Raw genomic sequence first — 21,175 nt, forward strand, 5'->3', positions numbered from 1 at the left:
TTATGTGGTGCTGAGGAATCGAACCCAGGGCCTTGAGCATGCAAGGCAAGTGCTCTACCACTGAGCCACCTTCCCAGCCCAGATTGCCTTATTTTTTTTTGTCAGTCATGGGGCTTGAACTCTGGGCCTGGGTGCTGTCCCTGAGCTCTTCAGCTCAAAGTGAGCACTCTACCACTTGAGCCACAGCACCATTTCTGGTTTTCTGGTGGTTTATTGGAGATAAGAGACTTGTGGACTTTCCTGCCTGGGCTGGCTTTGAATCACGATCCTCAGATCTCCGCTTCCTGAGTAGCTAGGATGACAGACGTGAGCCAGTGGAGCTTGGCTTTCAGACTGCTTTTGACAGTCTTGAACAGATCCTTTAAAGCTACCCTCCAGGATCCCTTTACCATACGCTGAAACAAACATGTGGTGCATTCTGTGAGGTGCACTGGGCTCTGCTGGGGCTGCTTGGGACCCTGCTTTCCTAGCCGATGCTGGAATGGAATAACTTCTGCGCTAGGCTCAGTCTGCACTTACCAATGCAGTTCATGTTCCGGAGCCCACTGAACACCCCCTTGGGCACTTTGCGGATGCGGTTGTCATGTATGCGCAGCTCCACCAGGGAGCTGGGCAGATTGGGAGGGATCTCCACCAGGTGGTTCTTGGAGATGTAGAGTTTCTGCAGCTTCCGAAGGGGACTGAAGGCCTTCTCGTGGATCTTGGAGATCTTGTTGTTCACCAGGACAAGGGCCTGAGGCAGGGGCAGAGGTGACAGAGGTAAATGTCCCAACTCTCCAGCCAGTCCACCCTTCTCTCCCTTCCTCCTCTGCCTCCTGGGCTCCTCGTTGATGGCACTTGAGAGATGTTTGAGCCCGGCACAGCCTCAAGGTCAGTGTGTACTTGTAGGCAGAATGCAGAAGAAGCCAGCAACCATGTAAAGCTCTGAGCCCTAGCTATGTCACTACTGCCCAGCCCAGCCTATCACTCCTTGTACTCCGTTTCCCCACATGTGCATTGTTTACAATGAAATCTGCCCTTTATGTGTTGCTAGGAGGAACCAATAAGATAAAAAAAATTTTCAGCCAAACAAGGAACTGACCTAAGTGTGCTTGACTTATTATACTCATACACATAAGCTACAGCCTCGTGAGCACCCCCTACAGCCAGCTCCGGGCTTCTCTCAGTACTACATGGAGCCCTGGGGTCCTCTCATACCCCTCAAATATTTGCACACAAACCCATCTGGACCCAAACCCAAACTACAGACTTCCCAACTTCTCCCAGTTCCTCAGATAGGCTTACATAGAGGTGCTGGAGGCCTTTGAAATCATCTTTGCGGAGCTCTGAGATGTCATTGTTCTGCAGGTCCAACAGCGTGGTGTCAGGTGAGATTTCCCTGGGTACAGTCTTCAGCCCTGGGAGCCAGTACCACAACATTAACATGGGGCCACCCAGTCTGGTGTGGAGGGATGGAGACACCAGGCACACAGGGACACACACACACACACACACACACACACACACACACACACACATACACACAGAGAGGATTATTGGCACAAACATAAGGACTCTGCTGCTAATGAGAAAAAGCTCTAGAGCTTGCAGGCCCCGTTTTTGTCTAAACACATAGACACTCGCACACACACATACACACACACACACACACACACACACACACACACACACCATGACAATCCATCTTGTCTCTCCCTCTCCTTTACTTGGGGCTCTCAGGCTGGGCCGAGCCTCCTGGTACATTCCCACCCCAGCTCCCCAGGGACTGACCCAAGTCAGAACACTGAACAACCCGCAGGTGACAGTGGCAGCCAAAAGGACACATGGCGCTGAAGGTGGGTGTGACGGCGTCCATATCAGGGACACCCGAGGTCGTGTCGGCACCTGAAGCCTCCTCATCATTCATCATGAGCAGCCCATCATCCAGGGTGAAGTCCCAGAAGCCCTTTTGCTCAAAGGGCAGAGCCTGGCTCAGGGCCAGCAGAGACACGAGGAGCCACAGGGGTCGCATGGTGGTTGTCCCTGGGAGCCAAAGTTGAAGAGAGGGTCACGAGTCAGCAAGAGCACCCCCTTTTCTGCCAGTCTCCCCACCATCAATGGTTGCTGGTGGTATGTGCACACGCACACTTGTGTATATGTGCCTTGGCACCGGCTCCCGCATTCCTCGCACCCTGGTAGGTGCGAGGTAGCAGAGGGAGGAGTGATGGGCAAGAGGTGGGACTTGGTTTCATAGGCAACGAAATGTCTTTCCAATTAGCTGTGAGCCTCCCTCCCTGCCCCTGAGTTAACCAGATCCTATTTCGCATTTCGGGTGGGTGGATGGTGTCAGTGAGGCCAAGTGGAGGGGTAGAGGGAAAATCCAGCCATTAGCCCCTTCAGGCCACCCAGCTTATCCCTCCAGAGCTTCAGGCTCAGGGTAATTGTGATGCAATTAGTTTAATTAGGTGGCCATGAGTCATTTCCTTCCCTGCCGGAGCCCCTCCCCCAGGTCCACATTTTTTTGAGAAGGGCCCCGAGGTCAAGGCGCACAAGGCCTGCTGGAGAAAGAGAGGCATCCTATGAGGTTGCAGAGGCGAGGGGGACAGGCCACTGTCCTCCCCTCCCTCTCCCCCTCACCCTCTCGCCCTCCCTCCATTCCGCTGGACCTCAGCACACAAGAACTCCAGATCTGCCCCTGACCTTCCTTTGGGCCCATGACCCTGGAGAAGCTCCCAAGGAGAACAGGCTGCCACCAGGGTAGCAGGGCAGGGTCAGGCTTGTCTGCAAGCTCCCAGGGCTGAGGCAGCTGGGAAGGGGCCGAGGAGATGCTGCTCTGCCTGAGCCTGCCCCAGCATCTGCCTGCTTCTTTCTTCTCCAGCAGACACTGACCCTGTCCAGGGCTTAGTCTGCCCAGACACCTAGAACATATCAGGCAGGGCCAGACCTTCTTCCTTTCCAACCATCCTCACTCCCTGGCACAGGTTCGAGTTTTGTTCTGGCCTCATTCTCCCCATCTGTTGAGCGGACAAAACCATGTCAAGTCAGCTTACCCTTCGGGCATGGATGTCTGGGGTTGCCTGTGTGCATCTGTGGACACGGAACCTAGCTGGCCACCAGGGAACTATGGAGATTCAAAGTAGCCCACTACAAAGAAGCTTTCATTTGTACTTCATCCTGGCAGGCAGAGTTTGGCAAGGGGTGGGCTCCATGTGAGTCCCCTGGAGTCTCAGCATTGAAGGCAAAGATAGAGGAGGTTGTAGGGAGTGGCCTTCCTGGGCAGGCCCAGGGGACAAAGGAGCTGTGGCTTTGGAGTCCTTGGTACCTGCAGGGAGCTAGCCACCCCCAGGCTTGCTTGAATCTGGACACAAGCATTGCACCACCAGTTGCTGTCCATCCTGAGAGAAAACTGGCTCGTGCTGCTGCCTGGGTGCTGCAGAGAATATCCCCAGCATATGTCCCCCTGAGTGGCTCATGGGGCCTGACCTGGCTCCCACCCATTCCCTGGATGGAAGAGCTTGTGTGCAGATGAGAGTGGCAGCTGCCTCCAACAAGTAGCTTCCTTGGGCCCTAAGATCCTATAGCAATGCGAGGGGCTGAGCCCAACACTTAGTTCCGTTTCCCTCTCGCATATACATATGGGCCTGGTACAGACTCCTGAGGTCAGAGAAAGTCCCCTACTGAGAGGTGCTCCACCTCTCTCACTCCTTCACTCCTTTGAAAGGACCCTTGCGATGCTATGTATGGCCACATCGGAAGACTTGCCAGGCCCAGGTGGCCTGGCAGGACCCAGGGGACCCCACCAGAAGTATTGGCCCCAGAGTGGGTAGAAAGACCCGAACTCGCCTACCTAAGTGGTGTGTTCCCCCTTCTTCTCCTTGGTTTACAGCCTCAGGGCAGGGCCAGGTTGGGCAAGGCCTCCTGTGCCTGCTTCCACAGGCAGGGCCCTTGTCCAGGTGCAGGTGTGCACCCGAGGAGTTGCAAGAGAAGCAGGAGCAGTGGGAGAGCAGGAAGAGGAGGCCGAAGGCAGCACAGCAGTTGGAATGGAAGCCAGGCAGGAGCTGCCTCCACGGCTGCCCTGGCTGAAGCTGAAGCTCAAGCTGCTACCTCACAGGAGGATGAGTCAGGACTGGCACAGCTGCCCAACCACCCGCCTCCTGGGTGGGGCCTGGGACCCAAGTCTACCTGGCTGGCTGAGGATGGGGAAGCCCAATGCAGTGGGGAAGGTAGGGGCCGAGGACCATCTACCCATAGCCAACCTGGAGCCTCCAGATCTGGGGGCTGAGGTCTCCACAGGACACTTCTTTTTTTTGGGGGGGGGTCCGGTTGTGGGGCCTGAACTCTGGGCCTGGGCGCTGTCCCTCAGCTCTTCAGCTCAAGGCTAGCGCTCTACCACTTGAGCCACAGCGCCACTTCTGGCTTTTTTCTTTTTGCTTATGTGGTGCTGAGGAATCGAACCCAGGGCCTCATGCATGCAAGACAAGTGCTCTACCACTGAGCCACCTTCCCAGCCCTCCACAGGACATTTCTGTCCCCATCAAGGAATCGCCTCAAAGGCCACACGTGGCTTTCCACACATGAGAGAGATGAAGCTCCTCCACAGGCACTTCCAGGAAACTGGGCCATCTGCTTGGGCGAGGACTCCCTCCTCCAGGGGAGAGGATATCCAGGCCCTGGTACAGCCTTGGGACAATGGGGTCCCTAGAGGAAGTTCACCAGCTCCGAGCAGACTTGCCTGACGTCATAGTAAGTGAAGGGGCTCCCAAGGGGCTGAGAGAGGGGCACAGACAAGAGTCCAGCACTCTGCCTGTTGGTTCCGACTTGGGCTCATCCTGAGGGTTTAGAGACTGAGGGCTGAGAGGCCCGCAAACCAGGGCCCCATGATGGAAGCAGGACAAGGTTTGGCAGCTGTTGTAGGACTCATGACTGAACTGCTGGGGGCGAAGTGAGCTTCTTGGCACAGCCCTCTCCTGCTCTCAGCAACACAAAGCCTACAGGATGCGGCAAGGGATCTCACATAGCCGAGACCCCAGAAAGAATGTTTTCCTGACACTGGCATCTGTAGTCCCACTTCATAGATGAGAAAACTGAGGCCTAGAGAGAAGAACTGATTTCTCCCGTCACCCCCAGTCACTCGGCTCATTCAGCTACCCTTGGGTTGTAGGTAGGGCTGTCTAGTAGGAGGCCCTGGGCTCACAACTGGGTAATGAGGACAGCTGGGGGAAGAATCTCCCTTGTCTGGTGGTGGTAAACGTCAGGGTGTTGCAGATCATCCTTGGTCTCCTCACACAGGAAGCAACCCATGGGCAGACACTGTGAGACCTACATGAAGTCCCTCCCCTCCCAACCTCCCCACCACCCATGGGGCCTCTGGGCCTCAGTTTCCCTTCATCGACCCTCATGGAGGTTTCCTTAAGCTCCATCAAAGCCAGCTAAGTCTGCTGGATGCCACCTCCTCAGAGCAAAGGAAAGAAGTGGTCATCGTGGTGAGCCTCAGCTTGGCGACCGCAGATGGCAGCAAGGGAAGAGGCTGGGCTTCCTGGAGCCTTTGCCACCATCTCAATAGGGCCCTCCTTGTCTGCCCCTCTGAAAGCCAGCGCAGTCCTCTATGCAGCATTGCTCCAAGTCACAGCTCAACAAGACACGCTGGCAGCCTCTGAAAACATGGAGGGGCTGTGCCAGGCATTCAGGCAAGGCCAAGGGTGGCAGGAGCAAGACTGGAGGTCTGGCAGGCCTTAGGCATTCGCCTGCAGATGTGTCGCTGGCAGCTGCCAAGGAGTAGACGCTGGGCTCACACTGTACAGCTAAAGCTGGGGCATCTCCGAGAAATGTGCTGCCCTCTGCACAGCCCTGTTGAGCCTCTGGAATTTGGGGAGTGGGAGAGGGTGGCAGGGAGCAAGTGTGGGTGACCTTCTCCCCTCCTCTCTGAACACCGAGGCTGTCTGCAGCTTCAACCAAGAGGCTGACACCTGGCCTGGTCTCTGGGACCGTCCTGATCTCCCCTAGGCTCCAGCCTCTGCTTGAGTGTTAACCAGAGCAAAGGAATGTGCATTTCCCAAGGCCCTGCCGAAGGCTCTGTGTGTGTGTGTGCGTGCGCGTGCGTGCGTGCGTGCACAGCCATGTAAATGTGCATGTGGAGCTGGGGATTGGAGGAATGACCCTGAGCCCCATCACATCTGCAATCTGGGCCACACACTGAACTCATGGCCATTGTCTCACGTGGCAGCTATGGGATAGATCCCCAAGGGTGACCGCTAGGGCAGCTGTTTCCTTTCATGGTCCTGGCACTGCTGCAGTGGTTGGACAGAGTTGGGGCATGTTCTCAGTCAGTCTTGGGAGATGGGCTGTACCTAAATGTTGCTCTTAAGAGGCTTCAAGGAGCAAGCACAAGGGAGCTGTCACGATGGCTGGGTGCATCAAGGGAAAGCTTTCTATCCCCTGCCCTAATGTACCAAGACACTTCTGGAGTCAGACAGAAGATGATGCTGGTTGGCTGAAGGTTCTAGGCTGTCTGGTCTTTCTTCACCTGAGCCAGGGCTCTCTCTCCTCTTCCTGGTCACTGAAGAAATCTAGGCTCCTACTTGCCTTGTGTTAGACTCTTCGGAGAAGAGGGAAGATGCTAGCATCTCCCAATGGCAGGGCCGGGGATTTGACAGACTTCTTCACCTAGCCACCCTCCCGTTGTTGACCATAAGAAGGAAGCTATGCTTTTAACATGTGCTGGAGGGATAAACGAAGCTCAGAGAGTTTGCCCCCAAACCCCTGCCCAAGGCCACACAGTGAGGAAATGGTACAGCGGGGATTCCACGTAACCACCCACCTGCCAGTGTCATCTCACTGCCAGGGAAGGAGACCAGTCAGGCAACCAGGTCCCAAGACCAGAGAGCCTCTTTGCTTCCTTGGAATGGGGTTTCCTACCGTCTCTCCTACATTCCTCCTACTCCCTTTCAAGGGCTCTGGCTGAGGTGAGATCTAGCTCTCTTTAGCCAGCCAGCCAGGCTAGGATCCTGTCCACCTTGAAACCTCCCAAGGACTGTGGGGGCTCCTTGCAGTCAGAGTCCCCTAAAGCCCACAGAAGGCCACTTCTGGGGCTCTTCTGACTCCGAGCAAGAAGGCATACGGCAAGAAAACAAATGGGGAAAGGCTGAGGTTGCACCTAGAGTCACAGAAATATCCAAGGAAGCTGTCAGTTCCAAATGGGGGACAAAACACAAAATTCCCGCTTCCCAGAGGCAGTGGCTCAGCAAGCCCCGGCCTTCCCCTGAGAACCTGAAGAAGCTAGTTATTTCAGAAGATGAGAAAAGCTAAGCATGGAGCAAGTCTGAGCTGCCCTCTCCTCTTAGCCGTGGTGCTCACTTATCCCTCTGCTGACTCCCTGAAGGTTCTATAGGTCACAACTTATACTGTGGCCCCTGACCTCCCCTGGCTCAGTGTCTGAGGCCAAGGATGAAGGAGAGCCCTTGGGGAGGGGAGGTGTCAGCGGATAACGCAGGCTCCAGTGGGCCAGGGATGAGGCAGCATCAGAGCCTGCAGGACCCTAGGTTGGTCTGTCTACAGAGCGCCTGTGCCTACCCTGCACCCTGCAGCCCGTGGCCAGGTGGGGGAGGGCAGCTCTGCCACATTGTACCACTTGGTGTGAGTGAGGTCCCTGTGGGCTGCACCCCCTCCCCTCCGAGGTGTGAGCCTAGGCTGCCAGGGACAGCCTGCTGCCAGGACTGTGGGGGCGGTGGCCAGCCTGGGAGGTGGGCGGGGCAATGCGGAGGAGGGCTGGGAGTAACTAGAGAGGAGGAGCGGGAGGGGGTCGTGATGGGTGTGGGAAGACTTTGTAATAATCAGTGGTGTTGTCAGAGGTGTGGGGCTCCAGCAGGTGCATCACATGGAAAAGGTAGGCTAAGAATCCCATGGGACAGAGAACACATGATTCCTGGGACAGACTAATGTTACATGGTCTCTATGGAGTGGGTGGGCCCAGGAAGCCAGAAGATGAGTGGAATCCCATCCCCTCCCTACACCCCCACACAGAGTTCCAAGAAACCAGAAGTCCTTAGGGAAGGTTCCAGAGGGGCAAAGTGCATAGTGTGGCCTCATTCCAAATTCCTCTTCTTGGGACTTGGTACTGTCCCTGGAAGAGATACTCATCGGCCTTGTAAGTGACTTCCAGCATGTAGCTAGAGGAAGTATCCCCTTTCCTCCTGCCCTTTCCCATCCGTGATCCCACAGCCTAGTGCTGCAGGAGGGACTGGCTTGGAGCAGTGCTGGCAAGTCAGCCTGCACACACAGGATGCTCAGGGCTGGCACTCCTCCTCCCAGGACCCCTAGGATGAGCCTAGCTGCTGCAGACTTCCCAGCCACAAAGTGGGCCCTGGCTCCTGCTCTGAGGATGGTGCTGAAGCAATGGCAGAGTTAATCCCTCCTCCAAGTTGGGTCCCTGGACCAGTGTGCACATAGGCCACGAAGGCTAGCTGGCCACACCCAGCTGCCTAACTGGCCACAGGAACCCTCTCTGCTTCCTGACTCAGAGCCAGCCTTTGCTGCCCAGCCCTAGTGGCTTAAAGGCAGCCGTGTGTCTTTCTGTCCATACACATCCACAGATCTGCCCTCAAAGGCTTCCCACTGGCACACAGCCACCATATACAGGCATACTCTACAGAAAGGCATCCCTGCCCTCCCACCTCTCCCAGGCTGTGGGAGACACAGTTGAGTATATGTTACCCAGAGGTATTCACCGGTACCCATTGGATGCAGGCCCCTGGGACTCTACCTGGTACTTAAGGATAATTATTTGCTTGTGTCCATCTAAATCAGCCACTACAGGGCAGAGAGCAGGCAGGCCAGGAAAGGACAAGGCACAGAGGCAGGAGCCCCAGGAACAGGACCTGAACTTCCTAGTGGGTAGTCAGGAGAGCAGGCTACCTGTGAAGACTGTTGGAGAATAATGTCCGTGGCCTCAATGAGATCGTTCCTGCTTGCCTCACTTGTGGCTCTGCTGTGAAGACACAGCTCCTCCTGCTCTGGGCAAATGGGCACCTGGCCACACCCATGGAGCAGCCAAAGGGTGCTCTCATTCCTGCAGAGTCCCTGGGCACTTGGTGGACACCCAGATGGCTCTGTTCTCTCTTGTTCCCTCTTCTGGGTCCCTTGGCAGGCCCCTCTAGGGCCCTAAGCCAGGGCTGTCTCTGAGAACATGGCACAGTATCCTGATTTCCTCTTCTCCTACTTGCCTGCTGCCCATTTGGAGTCCTAATTCCAGAGGGACAGGACAGAGGCACCCAGGCAGGCCCACCTAGGACCCCTGTAGCTAGGGCTCTGTGGACCCACACCTCGCCCAGGAGAAAGCAGAGGAAGTTCATTGTCTGTGGTAAGCGAGGAATATCTGGGCAGGGTGCCTGGGCTGTGCCTGGGAAAGCAAGGCTCTCAGCCCATGCCAAGGAATAGCCTGGGCAGCAGGGGACTACTTGGGTGCTGAGCTCGGCGGGTGCCCCAGGGCCTCCGTGACCCTGGCAGGCACAAAGCCCTAGAGTGATGCTGGCAGCAAGTGGAGGGTGTCCTCCTTGTGGCTGCTGGTGAACAGACAAGGCAGTTGACAGAGCTAGGGTGCCAGCCACCCAGCCAGATGGGTGGCAGGGTGCCCATGCTGAGGCAGAGAGCAAGAGGTGGACAGTTGGCAGTGAGGAACCCCCCCATCCCCCCCCCCCTGCTGCACACACATCCCAAGGCAGAGAACAAGCGGTGCATACAGCTTGGTGGTTGGGCAGGCTCAGAAGGGAGAGGGAAGGGAAGGTGATAAGGTGCTTGGAAGAGAGTGGGGAGAAGACACAGACATGGGACAAGGACCAAGGGGGCCACAGGGTGGCAGTGAAGGGGCGTGAACCAGGAGCTTCTGGGGTGCGCAGGGGCGGGAAAGGTAGTAAGGGGCAGCAGAGCCATGGACACTGGGGAGAGCGGGGCCACAGGTCAGGGCAGCAGAGGCAGCAGAGTGGGGGACAGGACAGAGGAGCCAGGAGTAGAAGAGTGAGCACAGATGGAGGCCAGTGTCTCCAAGGGAAGGTGGGCATATGTGAGGCTGGTGGGGGTGGGGGGCCTACCTGGGGCGTGGAAGCAGCCAGGTGCAGGCTGCCTAGTTGGTAGGCTAAGATGTCAGGCTGTCCAAGTGTCTGTATCAGGCCTGGTGGACCGAGAGCAGCAGCTCACTCCTGGGCAGTTCTTGGAGAGAGGGAGACAGAGGCGGTGGGAGGGAGGCTAAAGGCTGGGCGGGCGGGCCGACAGGGAGGGGACAGCAGGGAGGGGGCGGGGAGGGAGGCAAAAGGGAGGGAGGGCGGGTAAGAGGGAGGGGGCAGGCTTTCCGTCCCCCCTGGCAGCTTCAAAGGGAGCAATTTTCTTGTAGCTGGCTGGGCTAGCTTTACCCCTCCCCCTTGCGCCCCTCACCCCGCCCCCCCAGGCAGATTTCAAGAGGACACCACACACACACACACACACACACACACACACACACACACACGGACCCTTGGCGTCTCTGGACAGGCACTGACTCAGTCAAACTTTCCACTGTCCAGATGGGGACACTGAGGCGCTTGCTGGCACTCACTGGGCAGAAGAAAGTGAGAGGGCAGAAATGGGAGAGGAGAGGGATATGGCCTCCCATTACTAGGCCAGTGAGTGGCTCCTGAAATTCTGTCCTAATTCCACCCAGAACTTTCCTTCTGCCTGCTGAAACAAGAAGGTGGTTTCTCTGGGGTTAGAGAGGTAGCTGTTGTGGATTTCTGGAAGGACTTGATCTAGGCTCCCAGCCTCCCTGAAAGCCTTCCTTCTACTCCAGTCTTTCTTCCTTTAACAGGAGGCAGTGGTCCTGTCTGGGTGACAGCAGGAAGGGAACTAGCTTGGGGCTGGCAGGAGGGACTGGCAGATGTAGGGAGTGGGGTGGGGGAGCTCCCTGGCTTGCCTGCTCAGAGGCTTTAGAGAAGCTGAAAGGCAGGAGAAGCTGTACTGGGAACGCTGATTCAGAGAAAAGGAAGCCAGACAGTCATTCTCCTTGCTCAATCCCAGCAGGCCCCCTAGGACATGATAACCGCTCTCTGAGTGCAAAGCATTTCCTCTGGTCACTTTCAGGGACTAAGTGGTCCAGCTTGCCAAATCTTAGCCAGCCACTTCCTGAGGGCCAGAGTGAGCCTTCATGTATAGCAAGGCACCTCCTCTCTGTCCAGTGAGGACCCCCCCCACTGCCCTGGGACACCAAGGTGAAGCCCCAGATGCACGAAGTGACCGTGGGGAGCCAAGGGAGGGGGAAGCGCAAACAAGAATATTGCTGGGCCAGGCATTGGAAGTTCACGCCTGTAATCCTAGCTACTCAGGAGGCTGAGATCTGAGGATCGCGGTTCAAAGCCAGCCCAGGCAGGAAAGACCGTGAGACTCTTATCTCTAATAAACTACTCAGAAAACTGGAAGTGGCACTGTGGCTCAGGTGGTAGAGCACTAGCCTTGAGCTGAAGAGCTCAGGGACAGTGCCCAGGCCCAGAGTTCAAGCCCCACGACCAAAAAAAAAAAGAAAGAAAAAAGAATATTGCTTGAAGAAGGACAAGCTGTCAGGGGCGGGACTGGAGGGAAGGCCACTGGAGAGAGACAGGGGTGAGGGATTAGAATCCTGTCACTCAGTCAGGGGCTGGAATGGAACTTCCTCAGATCAAGAAAGAGGCTCTCAGGAAGATTTTACCTGGAGCCAGGATCACCGCAGGGCCCAGCTGTAGTATCTGGCTGCAGAGAAGAGAGAAATGGGTCTAGATCGGGAACCGTGAGTTCACTTGTTTTCATGGTCAAGACGATGCAATTGGATGACGATACAGTAACCCAGGGCTTTTGTCTGCTGGCTTATTCCTGTCACTTTTTTTTCTTTTCTCCTTCCCTTCCTCCCTTCCTTTGTCTTTACAGTGCTGGGAATGGAGCAGACTCTAGGCCAGTGTGCTAGCACTCAGCTACACCTCCAGATTCAGCTTTTACTTTTCACTGTATACATGCTCAAACGTATTTGTGGTGAGTACAAGTGTAATGTCACCAATGCTAGGGAGTCTCAAGGAGCCTCAAGCTACCCGAACTCTGCCCCTCGCCCTTGTCTAATCTCTCTCCCAGTTCCACACTGGATTTGGACCCTGGTATCTACTCACTCATGCTAAACGTGTCAGCAGACATCAGGGCAGAGGCAGAAAAGGGTCTAAAACCACGTATTGAACCTTCTGCTTAGTGACAGCACCCAATAGCAAAAGGCCACATTGATGTCCGGTCTTAGTTATTTGAAATAATCAGCATAGACCCATCAATAGAGAGAGAAAACAGGTGGGAGGGGGATGGAGGAGTGATAGCTGAAGGTATGGGTCCCCTCATCCCTCACACACACGAGCTGTTGCACAGATCTTAGGCCTCCAAGAACCCTAGCAGGGAGAAACGGCCCTGAGGACAGTGCTCAGGGTATAGGGGGATCCCAGGAGGGAGCCATCATGGTCTTCTCTGGGGACTCCCAGGGCAGGACTGTGAATGCCATGAGAAGACAGTGGTTCTCTTGTTTCTGGCCTCCCTAGGGCCACACATAGCACCAGAGGCTCAGAAAGACTTCCTGGAGGTGGCATGAACAGACCAATAGGCAAGCGGGTTGGGGAACAGCAGCATGAAGACATCCTACAGGTAAGCAGTAGCCAGTCCTTCTCCAGGACAGATCTCACCCTCAGGTCTTGGTCTTGGGTGTTTCTGGCAGGGTCTTGGAGTAGTGATGTAGCAAGACCTGGCATGGAGACCAGGGGATGGGGAGGGGAGCCCAGTATACACATTGAAGTTGGGGATACATCTGGGGCAGTATTTGTATAAATATGGTTTTTGTGCCTGCCTGGAAGGTTCTTGTGTCTGTGGTTTGTAGTCTGCAATAAGCTATAAGTGCTTGCCCAGCCCAGGGCCCACTGAGTCACTCGGCCTGGCCCTCTAATTTGGGGCTCATTCCCAGAACCATCAGGCAGCACCTCAGTCCTCGGGCTTGCCCTTCCTCCTTTCCTCTTCTTCTCTCTTCCTCAGGTCCCACATGTCTAGAGTACAAGGATAAATTGGATCCTAGCTGAAGCATGGCTGGGCACAAGCCATCTTTCCAGCCAGCAGAGAAGGAGCAGGCGGCCTACTGCCCTCTGTCCTCCCCGCAGCTGGGAGGAGGTGGGGAGTGAAGAAAACGGGTGTGTGGGGGTAAGGCAGGAAGGAAGAGCAGGAATTTCCTGAGGCCCCTAGGATTCCTGAGGAGGAGTCAAATGCACAGCTGTCTCAGTGCCCCAGGGACCAGTGACAGACTGAGTTCAGAGCCCAGCCCATGTGTGACTCTACACCATCACGAGACAGGCGTCCAAAGCCTTCCGTTGTATGCCTCCCCAGAGGGCTAGAGGTGGGGTAAGGCCTTGCTGCTGTCACCAGCCCACTCGCCTCACCTGCCTTTCAGCCTGGGAAAGCCCCTTCTCTTGCTTCTTGGCCCTCTTCACTTGAGAAAGAGTCTAGCTCCTCAGACTCATGGAGTGGGCAGCCAGCTCTGCTGCTGGGGAAAGGGGTCTTGCATGGGCCAGGCTAGGCTATATCCTGGCCTCCTTCTCTAAGCAGCCTTGGCCCTCACCAGGCAGTCTAGGGAAGAGTATTTGGTAGGTGCTGATGGAGGGCAGGGCAGAGTCCTCTGCTTGAGAGGAGGAGGGAAGAAGGGAGGAAGAGAGAAGAGGAAGAAGAGAAAAGAGCAAGAAGGAAGGAGGGGGCCAAAGAGGAAAAGGACTGAGAGGAAGGGAGGCTGCCTCTCCCTGAGCAGGAGCGTCTCAGCCAGCCTCTACCTCCTTGGCCTGTGTCTGAAGGAGCGGGCGTCAGCTGCAGCACATCCCCCTCACAGCTGGCTTGCAGCTGTTTGTGCCTTAGCTAGAATGGGGAGGCTCGGGAAAGAAGTAGGGGCACTCAAAGGGCAGGCCTCTGGTCTCCTTTGGGCATGAGACATTGGCCATTACAGTGAGTCCCTGGAGGGCAGGGTGGGGAGACTGGCAGGTGCTCTGTGGGTAGAGCTTCCAGAGGCTGGTAGAAAACCCTCCACAGGGGTGGCAGCTGCTGAGAAAGCTGCCACCTGGAGCTCCACCCATCTACCTGCTGTCCTGCCTGTGGAAAAGGAAAGGCCAATGGCTGTCTTCCTGCAGAGGAGAGACCTGGGAAGCAGAGGAGAGACCTGGGAAGCAGTGGCGAGCTACTGGGAGGGCATGAGACAGGTAGGAGATCTGTCCCTGGAGAGGGTCCATGCTGTGGGACCATGAGCCAGGACATGCCTGAAGAAGCCAGAAGATGACCTAGGAAATGGGGGTGAGGGGTGGGGATGGGTGGGAGGAGGCCTAGACAGGAACACATCACAGGTATATCAGGGGTATTTCTTGAGCAAGCAAGCCTGCTCAGCATTGCTTCCCAAATCCACAACCTTGCTAGGACCTCTTTGCCCCCTCCAGCCCATCAATGCCTACAGTCTCAGCAGCTGAGTAGGGGCAGGTGAGCAGCAGACCCACAGATCCAAAGGGTTGTTCCACACCACCACCAGTACCACCAGCATGAGAGCAGGTGGTATAAGGTGGCAGAGAATGGATGCTCCCGGAGACCCTTTGGGTGCAGGGAGTATGACAGTTAGGGACATGGTTTGAGCCAAATTGCTCAAGAGGTAGCATCTGAGGCGGTACTAGTAAGCCAAGCCTCCACTGTCTGGAAGCTTCCCAGTGCTGATCGCAGAGGCGTGGCTGGCGAAAGTTGGCACTGTGCATGCCAGGAGCTTTTTTTGACCTTCCCCTGAGGACATAATCACATAGCATCACCCCCCTCCAGGCCACCAGGGCTGTAATTTCAGGGCCCAAAGGGGGCTCCTTGAAGGCCCAGCCTGTGTCTAGCTATCTTTAGAGGCATGGCCTGAGCCGTGGCCAGAGGAGGAAAAGTGGATTTGGCTATGCTGTGACCCTGTGGATGATCTGCCGAGCAGAGCAGCTAGAGGGAGTGGACGAAGCACCTAGGACAGTGGACTCTCTCCTGGCACAAGGAAGGACCCAAGCATGCTGCCTTGGCTCTGCCTGCAGCCTGTAGAACTCAGAGGCTTTAAGTGGGGCCAGGGAGGGTCTGGCCAGGGCCTTCCCTGTGGTCAGACTCCAACCTGAAGGTGCCTTGTAGAGAGCAGCACCTGACCTGAGGACTGTGCAACTTGGGGTCTCCAGGTTGTCCCCATGTGGTCATTTCAGTGGCAGCGGGAGTGGGGGCTGGGCACAGCACCTTAACCATTCCTTCTGGAGTCTGCTTCTGGAGGAGGAGTCTTGAGAAAGGCTTACCCAGCACTGGGGTGGGAAGCTTGGAACAGGATGTAGACAAGTTGGGCAGGGAGGCTGGAAGATTGGAGAAGAATTTGGAGGTTGATGGGACTTGGACTGGGACGAGCGGAGCAGACTTGTAAGTTCCCACTGATGAGGTCCCTGGCAGGAGTCACAGGCCCAGCCCCAATAAGCACATGGCTCCTCCCTTCCATTTTCCACTTAAGCTTATTGGCTTTATACGTAACCCTCCTTGTCCCCACTGTCCCAAGCCTTTATCTCTGTACCCCAGTCTCAATCTGGGGCCCAGTGAGCGTTTCCCTTCTCATCGTATGACCCCTTAGTAGCACTATGTCACATTAGAGGATTAGCACCTTAGACTGACTAACTGGGCTACCTACATACTGTGCCTTTAGACAGTCAGCACCTGCCTGAAGAGGAGTGTACTAACCATGCCATGAGGATGTCATGTGTGGGCCTAAGGAACTGGTAGACAGTGGGAGCATGGGAATGGGCAGGAGGTGGCATGGTCCTGCCACCAGGCTTCCATGTTTTGAATTTACTCCCTAGGTTGGGCTCTGGCTGGGGGTGTCCAAGTGCTACCAGTCCAAACTCTCACCCTTCTATATCATCACATCGTGGAAATTCCTGGATACCAGATGTTGCCCCCAGCCCCAGTGCTCAGCTCTGGCTCTCTTGGGGCATTGGAAAAGAGCCAGAGCTACAGAGAGTAGGTGTCCCCACCTCAATCATGCCGGTGTGCTGAGCAGCTCTAGTGAATGATGGCTTATACATAAAGACCAGGTCCCTTTGTCCCAACTGAGGACCAGACTAATTTCCAGCTGGTCATGGGGCTAGCTTTTCCCAAGTCCAGGTGGTGAACGCAAGCACCTGATAAAATGCCCAGGGCTAGTCTCCTTCTTCAGAGTAGGGAAGGTCATGGAGGGAGACTTTGCTACTCTTTAGCGGCCCCAGCTGCTTCCTAAGAAGTGAAATGAACCTAGGCATCACCAATGGAATGCCAACCCTCTTTCCCCATCCATCTTCACATGGGGACCATCTCTCCTCTCCTTCCCCCCCCCACAGGTCTAAGAAGGGCCTGGGACTGTGGGCCTCTTTGTCTCATCTGCACAGCAGAGGTAAAAATGAGGAGAAAAGAATGTTGGAGTTGCCTGCCCTCCCAGGCCTGAACTGACTGCAAAATGGGTGGGGGCTGGAGGACCAAGAGGCCAGAGCAGGAAGGGCAGGGGCTGGGGTGGCCAAGCTGGGGAGGGTGGGTTCTCAGAGAGCTGAGAAAGCAGGGCCAGCGCCTCCAGGGCTGATGACCTCTGACCCAGCCCAAACAGGAAGTGCCATATCTGTGGGCCCAGACCCGGGAGGAGAAGGAATGCAGGGATGAATCCAAAGCAAACACTCCACCAGCTTAGCTTCCCAGGCCTCTCTCTGCACCCCTCCAACTCTGGCCCTTTTTTTCTGCTGAGAATGTGGGAGTGGGGGAGGAGGGGGAAGGATTCAGCTGACGAATGGGGCCAAGACAAGATGGAGTTCCCAGGCTCAGAGCCCAGTTGGAATTGGTGGTAGGGAGGTGTCTGTGGGCATCTTTGGGTCCTCCAACCTTCCACATCCATGAAAGCAGCAGTGCTGCCCCTCTCCTGTTGCAACCCTGCCTGCCTGTTACCTGTTCCCATGGCACTGTGACCGGTGGAGGCTGACCCAGGGACCCTGACCCTTTCCCTGTGGTCTCTTCACAGGCAGGGAAACTGCCAAGTCCAGGCCTGGCTTTGCCCAGACTAAGGAACTCAGTTCTTAATCATTGTTGACTAGATACTACTACCCTTCCTGCGGTACCAGGTTGCCATGGGGTCATGACCTGATTGCACAGTGAGTGGGCCCTATGTCTTTGGGCAAGTTCATTTACCTACCTATACCTTAGTCTCCCATCTGTGAGATGCAGGTGAGGCCCTAGGGACCTAGAAAGCTGCCCAGGACTGGGTGTACATTAGGGAGGGACCAGGATGGGGATCCTGGAACCTAGATTGAGATGAGAAGCAAAAGTGTGTTCCCTCCGAGGTGCTATCATGCAGTAGTCACTAGCTCCTATAGCTTTAGGACAAAAGGTAAGTGTGGCATATGGCCTCCATAACCAGCCTGCACCAGATAGCTAAACCTACCTTGGTGGGTCCAGGTCTAAGACACAGGCACTTCCTGCATGAGAGAGCTCAGCTGCAGATGGTTCCTGAAGCAAAGGAGGATCCTCGTGAGGGTAGGGTGTGGGGAGGCTCTCCAAGGAGCTATGGGAATCAAGCCTCTGGTGAAGCACTGTCTAAGGTCGGGCCCCAGAAACTCATGGACAAAGAGATGCAGTGCGTGTGCTAAATCTAGTAGAGAAGAAAGGAGGGATTCCCAACACAGGACTGAAGGAGATGCATTTAATTCAGTCAAGTCCCTCTTCATCCTTTGCCCTCTGTTGGGTTATTTGCTAACTGAAACAGCCTCCATCAGTCATAAAAAGTGGGCATAACCAAAGCAATGGGAGCTTCTAAGTCTTTATCCAATGGTGCAAAGATCAAGTGGAGCTGGGTTTGGGGTGCTGCCCTCCAATGAGCAGTGCACATGTTTGGGAAGGTGGGTGGGGAAGGGCTAGGAGTCCTCTTCTCCCTGCTGGGGTTGGATGATCACACTGTGGTAGGCTCGGATACAGGAGAAGGCAGTGGGTGGGATGCGGCGCCGGTCAATGAGGTTGTTCTCCAGGTGTGTGGCTATAAGTTTGGAGTCCTGGGTCACACGTGTGTCACAGATGGAATTCAGAGGCACGTGTCTGTGAGAAGAAGATTGAAGGGCCCAGAAAAAGAGAGGCAAGCATCATGCAAAAATAGAACCTCACAGTGAGTGGAATAGTTAGAGGGGAGACACAGAGATCTGAAGTTGGGGGGAGGATCAGGCAGAATCCCAGCTCACTCTCAACTGACCACTCAGCACGAGGCTCCTAGCCCCAGTCCTTGCCACTCTGCCTTCCCTTAGCCTACGCCCTGGACAGACTAATCTGTCCAAAGTCCTATCTTGGCTGTCTGGGTCTGCCAGCCATTTACACAGCACAGCCTCTTATCATGACAATCAAGATGGATGGATGCATGGGTTGGGGGTAGAGGAAACGATCTCCCCCCCCCCTTCCATCCTCTCTCAGGCTTCTGTGACCTGTGGGTGAGGATTCTGCCCTAGCCGGTGCCTGGCTGGGGTTGGACATGGGCGCAGATAGGTGGCCCTACCTGATCTTATTGTTGCTCAGGCGCAGCACCTGCAGACCCTTAAGCTCCAGGAGGCCTCGTGGAATGGCCTGCAGCTGGTTGTGATCCAGCAGCAGCTCTGCCAGGGAGGCATGCAAGCCCAAGAAGGACACTCTGTGGATACCATCACTGCGCAGCCTGTTGTGGGACAGGTGTAGGAACTCCAGGCCTGGCTTCATGTGGGCAAATACATAGCCAGGGATGCGTTCAATGAGATTGTGATGCAGAATCAGGTGTCTTAGGCCTCGTGGCAGGAAGGAAGGCACATGCACCAGCAGGTTATGAGACAGATCGAGGGTCTTCAGCTTCCTATGGGGTGGACGACACAGGTGAGGAGGGAGCTGGTGGCTTGAGAGTCCCACTCACTCCTGACTTCAGTGGAGCTCCAGAGGCTGGAACTCTGAACTGGGGTGATGGGCCCGTCTCCACTTCACCCTAGGTAGCAGGGATTTATAGGACTCCTGAGTCAGGCTACGCCCTGGGTGGCTTCTGTGTCCCCCTCTGGCCTGCAATTGGGGAGCTTAGATGAAGCCTTCCTTGCTGCCTTTGGGGCCAGCTACACTAACCCTCAGTATAGAGGTAGCAGACCTTTCTCTCACTTCTTGCCTTCCCTCTGTTCCTTGTCACAGGCCTCCTGGACTATTGGGCCTGACAACTGACACAGGGAGGTACCTAAAATCTATCTCCTCCCTGCCTGTCCAAAGCCTCAGAGCCTTCTCCTTGTATCTCTGTCAATCTTCCCTTTCATTGCTGCCTTTGCCAAGTCGGGGATGGACCCCAGGCCCTAGAGAAGGGTAGGTATGTGATCCACCATTGGGCTATGGCCCCTCAGCCCTCTCTCACTCCCCTTCTCCTCCCCCTGCCTCAGCTAGCCTTTTCAGCAGCCATTCAGGAATCAGACGGGCAGAGAGATGCCTGGGCTCTCAGCCCTTAGTGTCCATGCTCCAGAGGGACAGATCAGGGCTGATAGGGAAAACCAGGTCACCACCCTCACTTCTCACCAAGCTACCATGCGTTGGTCCATGGTGGATCCTAGACGCTCTGCCTCCAGCAGCCAGTGAGCCCTGGTCCCTGCTGCTCTGCAAGAGCAGAGGGTGGCAATGCTTCTAGAATGTTTCAGAGCAGGGAAAGTGGCTTCTTTCAGTGATCCTCCCTCACCCCAGCTCCAGTAGGGAATTAGCCATTTGGGCAGCTCTGCCTCCTGCCCCTGTGGGCTGTAGCTCCTCCCCTTCCATCAGCAGAGAGGAGACAAGGCAAGCAGGCCTGGAGTCAGGAGAGGCAGGAGCTGAGCTGCCTGGGCTTGACTGGCGGCCAGCCCCCTGCCCAGGCCCCGCAGTGGCGGCGGCAGGCGGCGGAGTGGAACGTGGCTGGGTGGCCCCTCCCAGGCTGCTGTCTGCTTTCCTTTGCCCCCTTGGCGAGAGGGGAGGGGGAGGAAAAAGGAATAATTAAACCCAAACGTCCTGGTAACTTTTTCCTGGAACAAGAGAATGCAGGGCTGGAGGCTCTGGTCCAGGGAATGAAGGGTGGGACTGTCTGTAGACCCTGCCTCCACTCTCCACTCTAGCCCCACCCTGTCTTGGTGGTCAACAGATCCTCCTTAGCCTCTTACCTGGCACCCAGCCTCCCTTTGGCCTTCCAAACTGTTCCCCAAATGTGGTCTCGGTTCCTAACCCAGGTAGCTTCTTTTCACTGTGCACAGTCTGTAAATGCCAACACCCCTCACCTAGTTGTCTAAACTAGAATGGGAAGTCATCCTAGACCTTTCTGGTAGTGGGGTTAACAATTCCGCCCTAAAGGTATATCTACATATAGAGCAAGGGAAGATGTGGGGGCAGAAACCCCTCTGCCAGGCCTAGATGCTGAACTGGAAGATCATCATCTTTGGGAGGGCTACCTAAGGCCTCTACCATGATAGGCAGAGTGATGAGGTTCAAGACTGGCCAGTCAATAGGGTGATTTCACCAAGATTGGCACACGAGGCAAAGGCCTAGAGTGCTCTCCTGTAGTGAAGAGGCCCTGGGTGGTAGTAGGTACCTTTGAACTTCCAGAAGGTCCCTCTGGTAGCTGGTATCACAGACTACATGGCAGCTCTCCAAAATGAACTCTTATCCTAGTCCCCAGGCCCTTTGAATGTGACCTTATTTGGCAAAAATAAAAGAGGCTCTTTGGAGATGTAGTGAATGGAGGGATGTGGAGATGAGGTTATGCTAGATTATCTAGACTGGCCTTAAATACAATGACAGGTGCATATAGAGCAGACAGATGAGAGAGAAGACAGACAGTCACAGGCAATGAGCCTATGTACAGACAGAAGCAGACATTGGCTTGATGCAGCCACAAACCAAGTATGTGAGTTAGCGTTCTCATTGTGATGACAGACTGCCTGATATAAACAATTTAAATGGAGGAAAGATTTCTTTAGCTTGTGGTGTCAGAGGTTTGCATGAGAGTGTGGTAGAGCAGCTCACATCACAGAACAGAGGAAACAGAGCAAAAGAAATACAGGAAGAGGCCAGGACAAGATATAGACCCCAACCTGCCCCCTCCAGTGATCTGCTTTATCCAACTTAGACCCTATTTCGTACTTCTCACTAT

The 21,175-nt window shown here is 55.4% G+C and overlaps 2 protein-coding genes across 2 annotated transcripts in view; both read right to left on the reverse strand.

The window, feature by feature from the left end:
* Positions 1-10,195, reverse strand: part of Bgn (biglycan) — a 31,432-nt gene extending 21,237 nt beyond the window's left edge. The window contains exons 1-4 of the mRNA XM_013035316.1: positions 10,062-10,195; positions 1,771-2,022; positions 1,285-1,397; positions 520-733 (exon numbers count right to left, since the gene is read on the reverse strand). Of these exons, the coding sequence (XP_012890770.1) occupies positions 520-733; positions 1,285-1,397; positions 1,771-2,011 (568 nt within the window). The 5' untranslated portion in view covers positions 2,012-2,022; positions 10,062-10,195. The remainder of the gene's footprint in view (positions 1-519; positions 734-1,284; positions 1,398-1,770; positions 2,023-10,061) is intronic.
* A 7,741-nt stretch (positions 10,196-17,936) lies between these two features.
* Positions 17,937-21,175, reverse strand: part of LOC106000117 (extracellular matrix protein 2-like) — an 8,807-nt gene continuing 5,568 nt past the window's right edge. Inside the window, exons 7-8 of the mRNA XM_013035317.1 lie at positions 18,563-18,889; positions 17,937-18,114 (exon numbers count right to left, since the gene is read on the reverse strand). Coding sequence (XP_012890771.1) covers positions 17,937-18,114; positions 18,563-18,889 — 505 coding nt within the window. The remainder of the gene's footprint in view (positions 18,115-18,562; positions 18,890-21,175) is intronic.

The sequence above is a fragment of the Dipodomys ordii genome, unplaced genomic scaffold, assembly GCF_000151885.1.
Source record: "Dipodomys ordii isolate 6190 unplaced genomic scaffold, Dord_2.0 Scaffold209, whole genome shotgun sequence".
Classification (NCBI taxonomy): Eukaryota; Metazoa; Chordata; class Mammalia; order Rodentia; family Heteromyidae; genus Dipodomys; species Dipodomys ordii.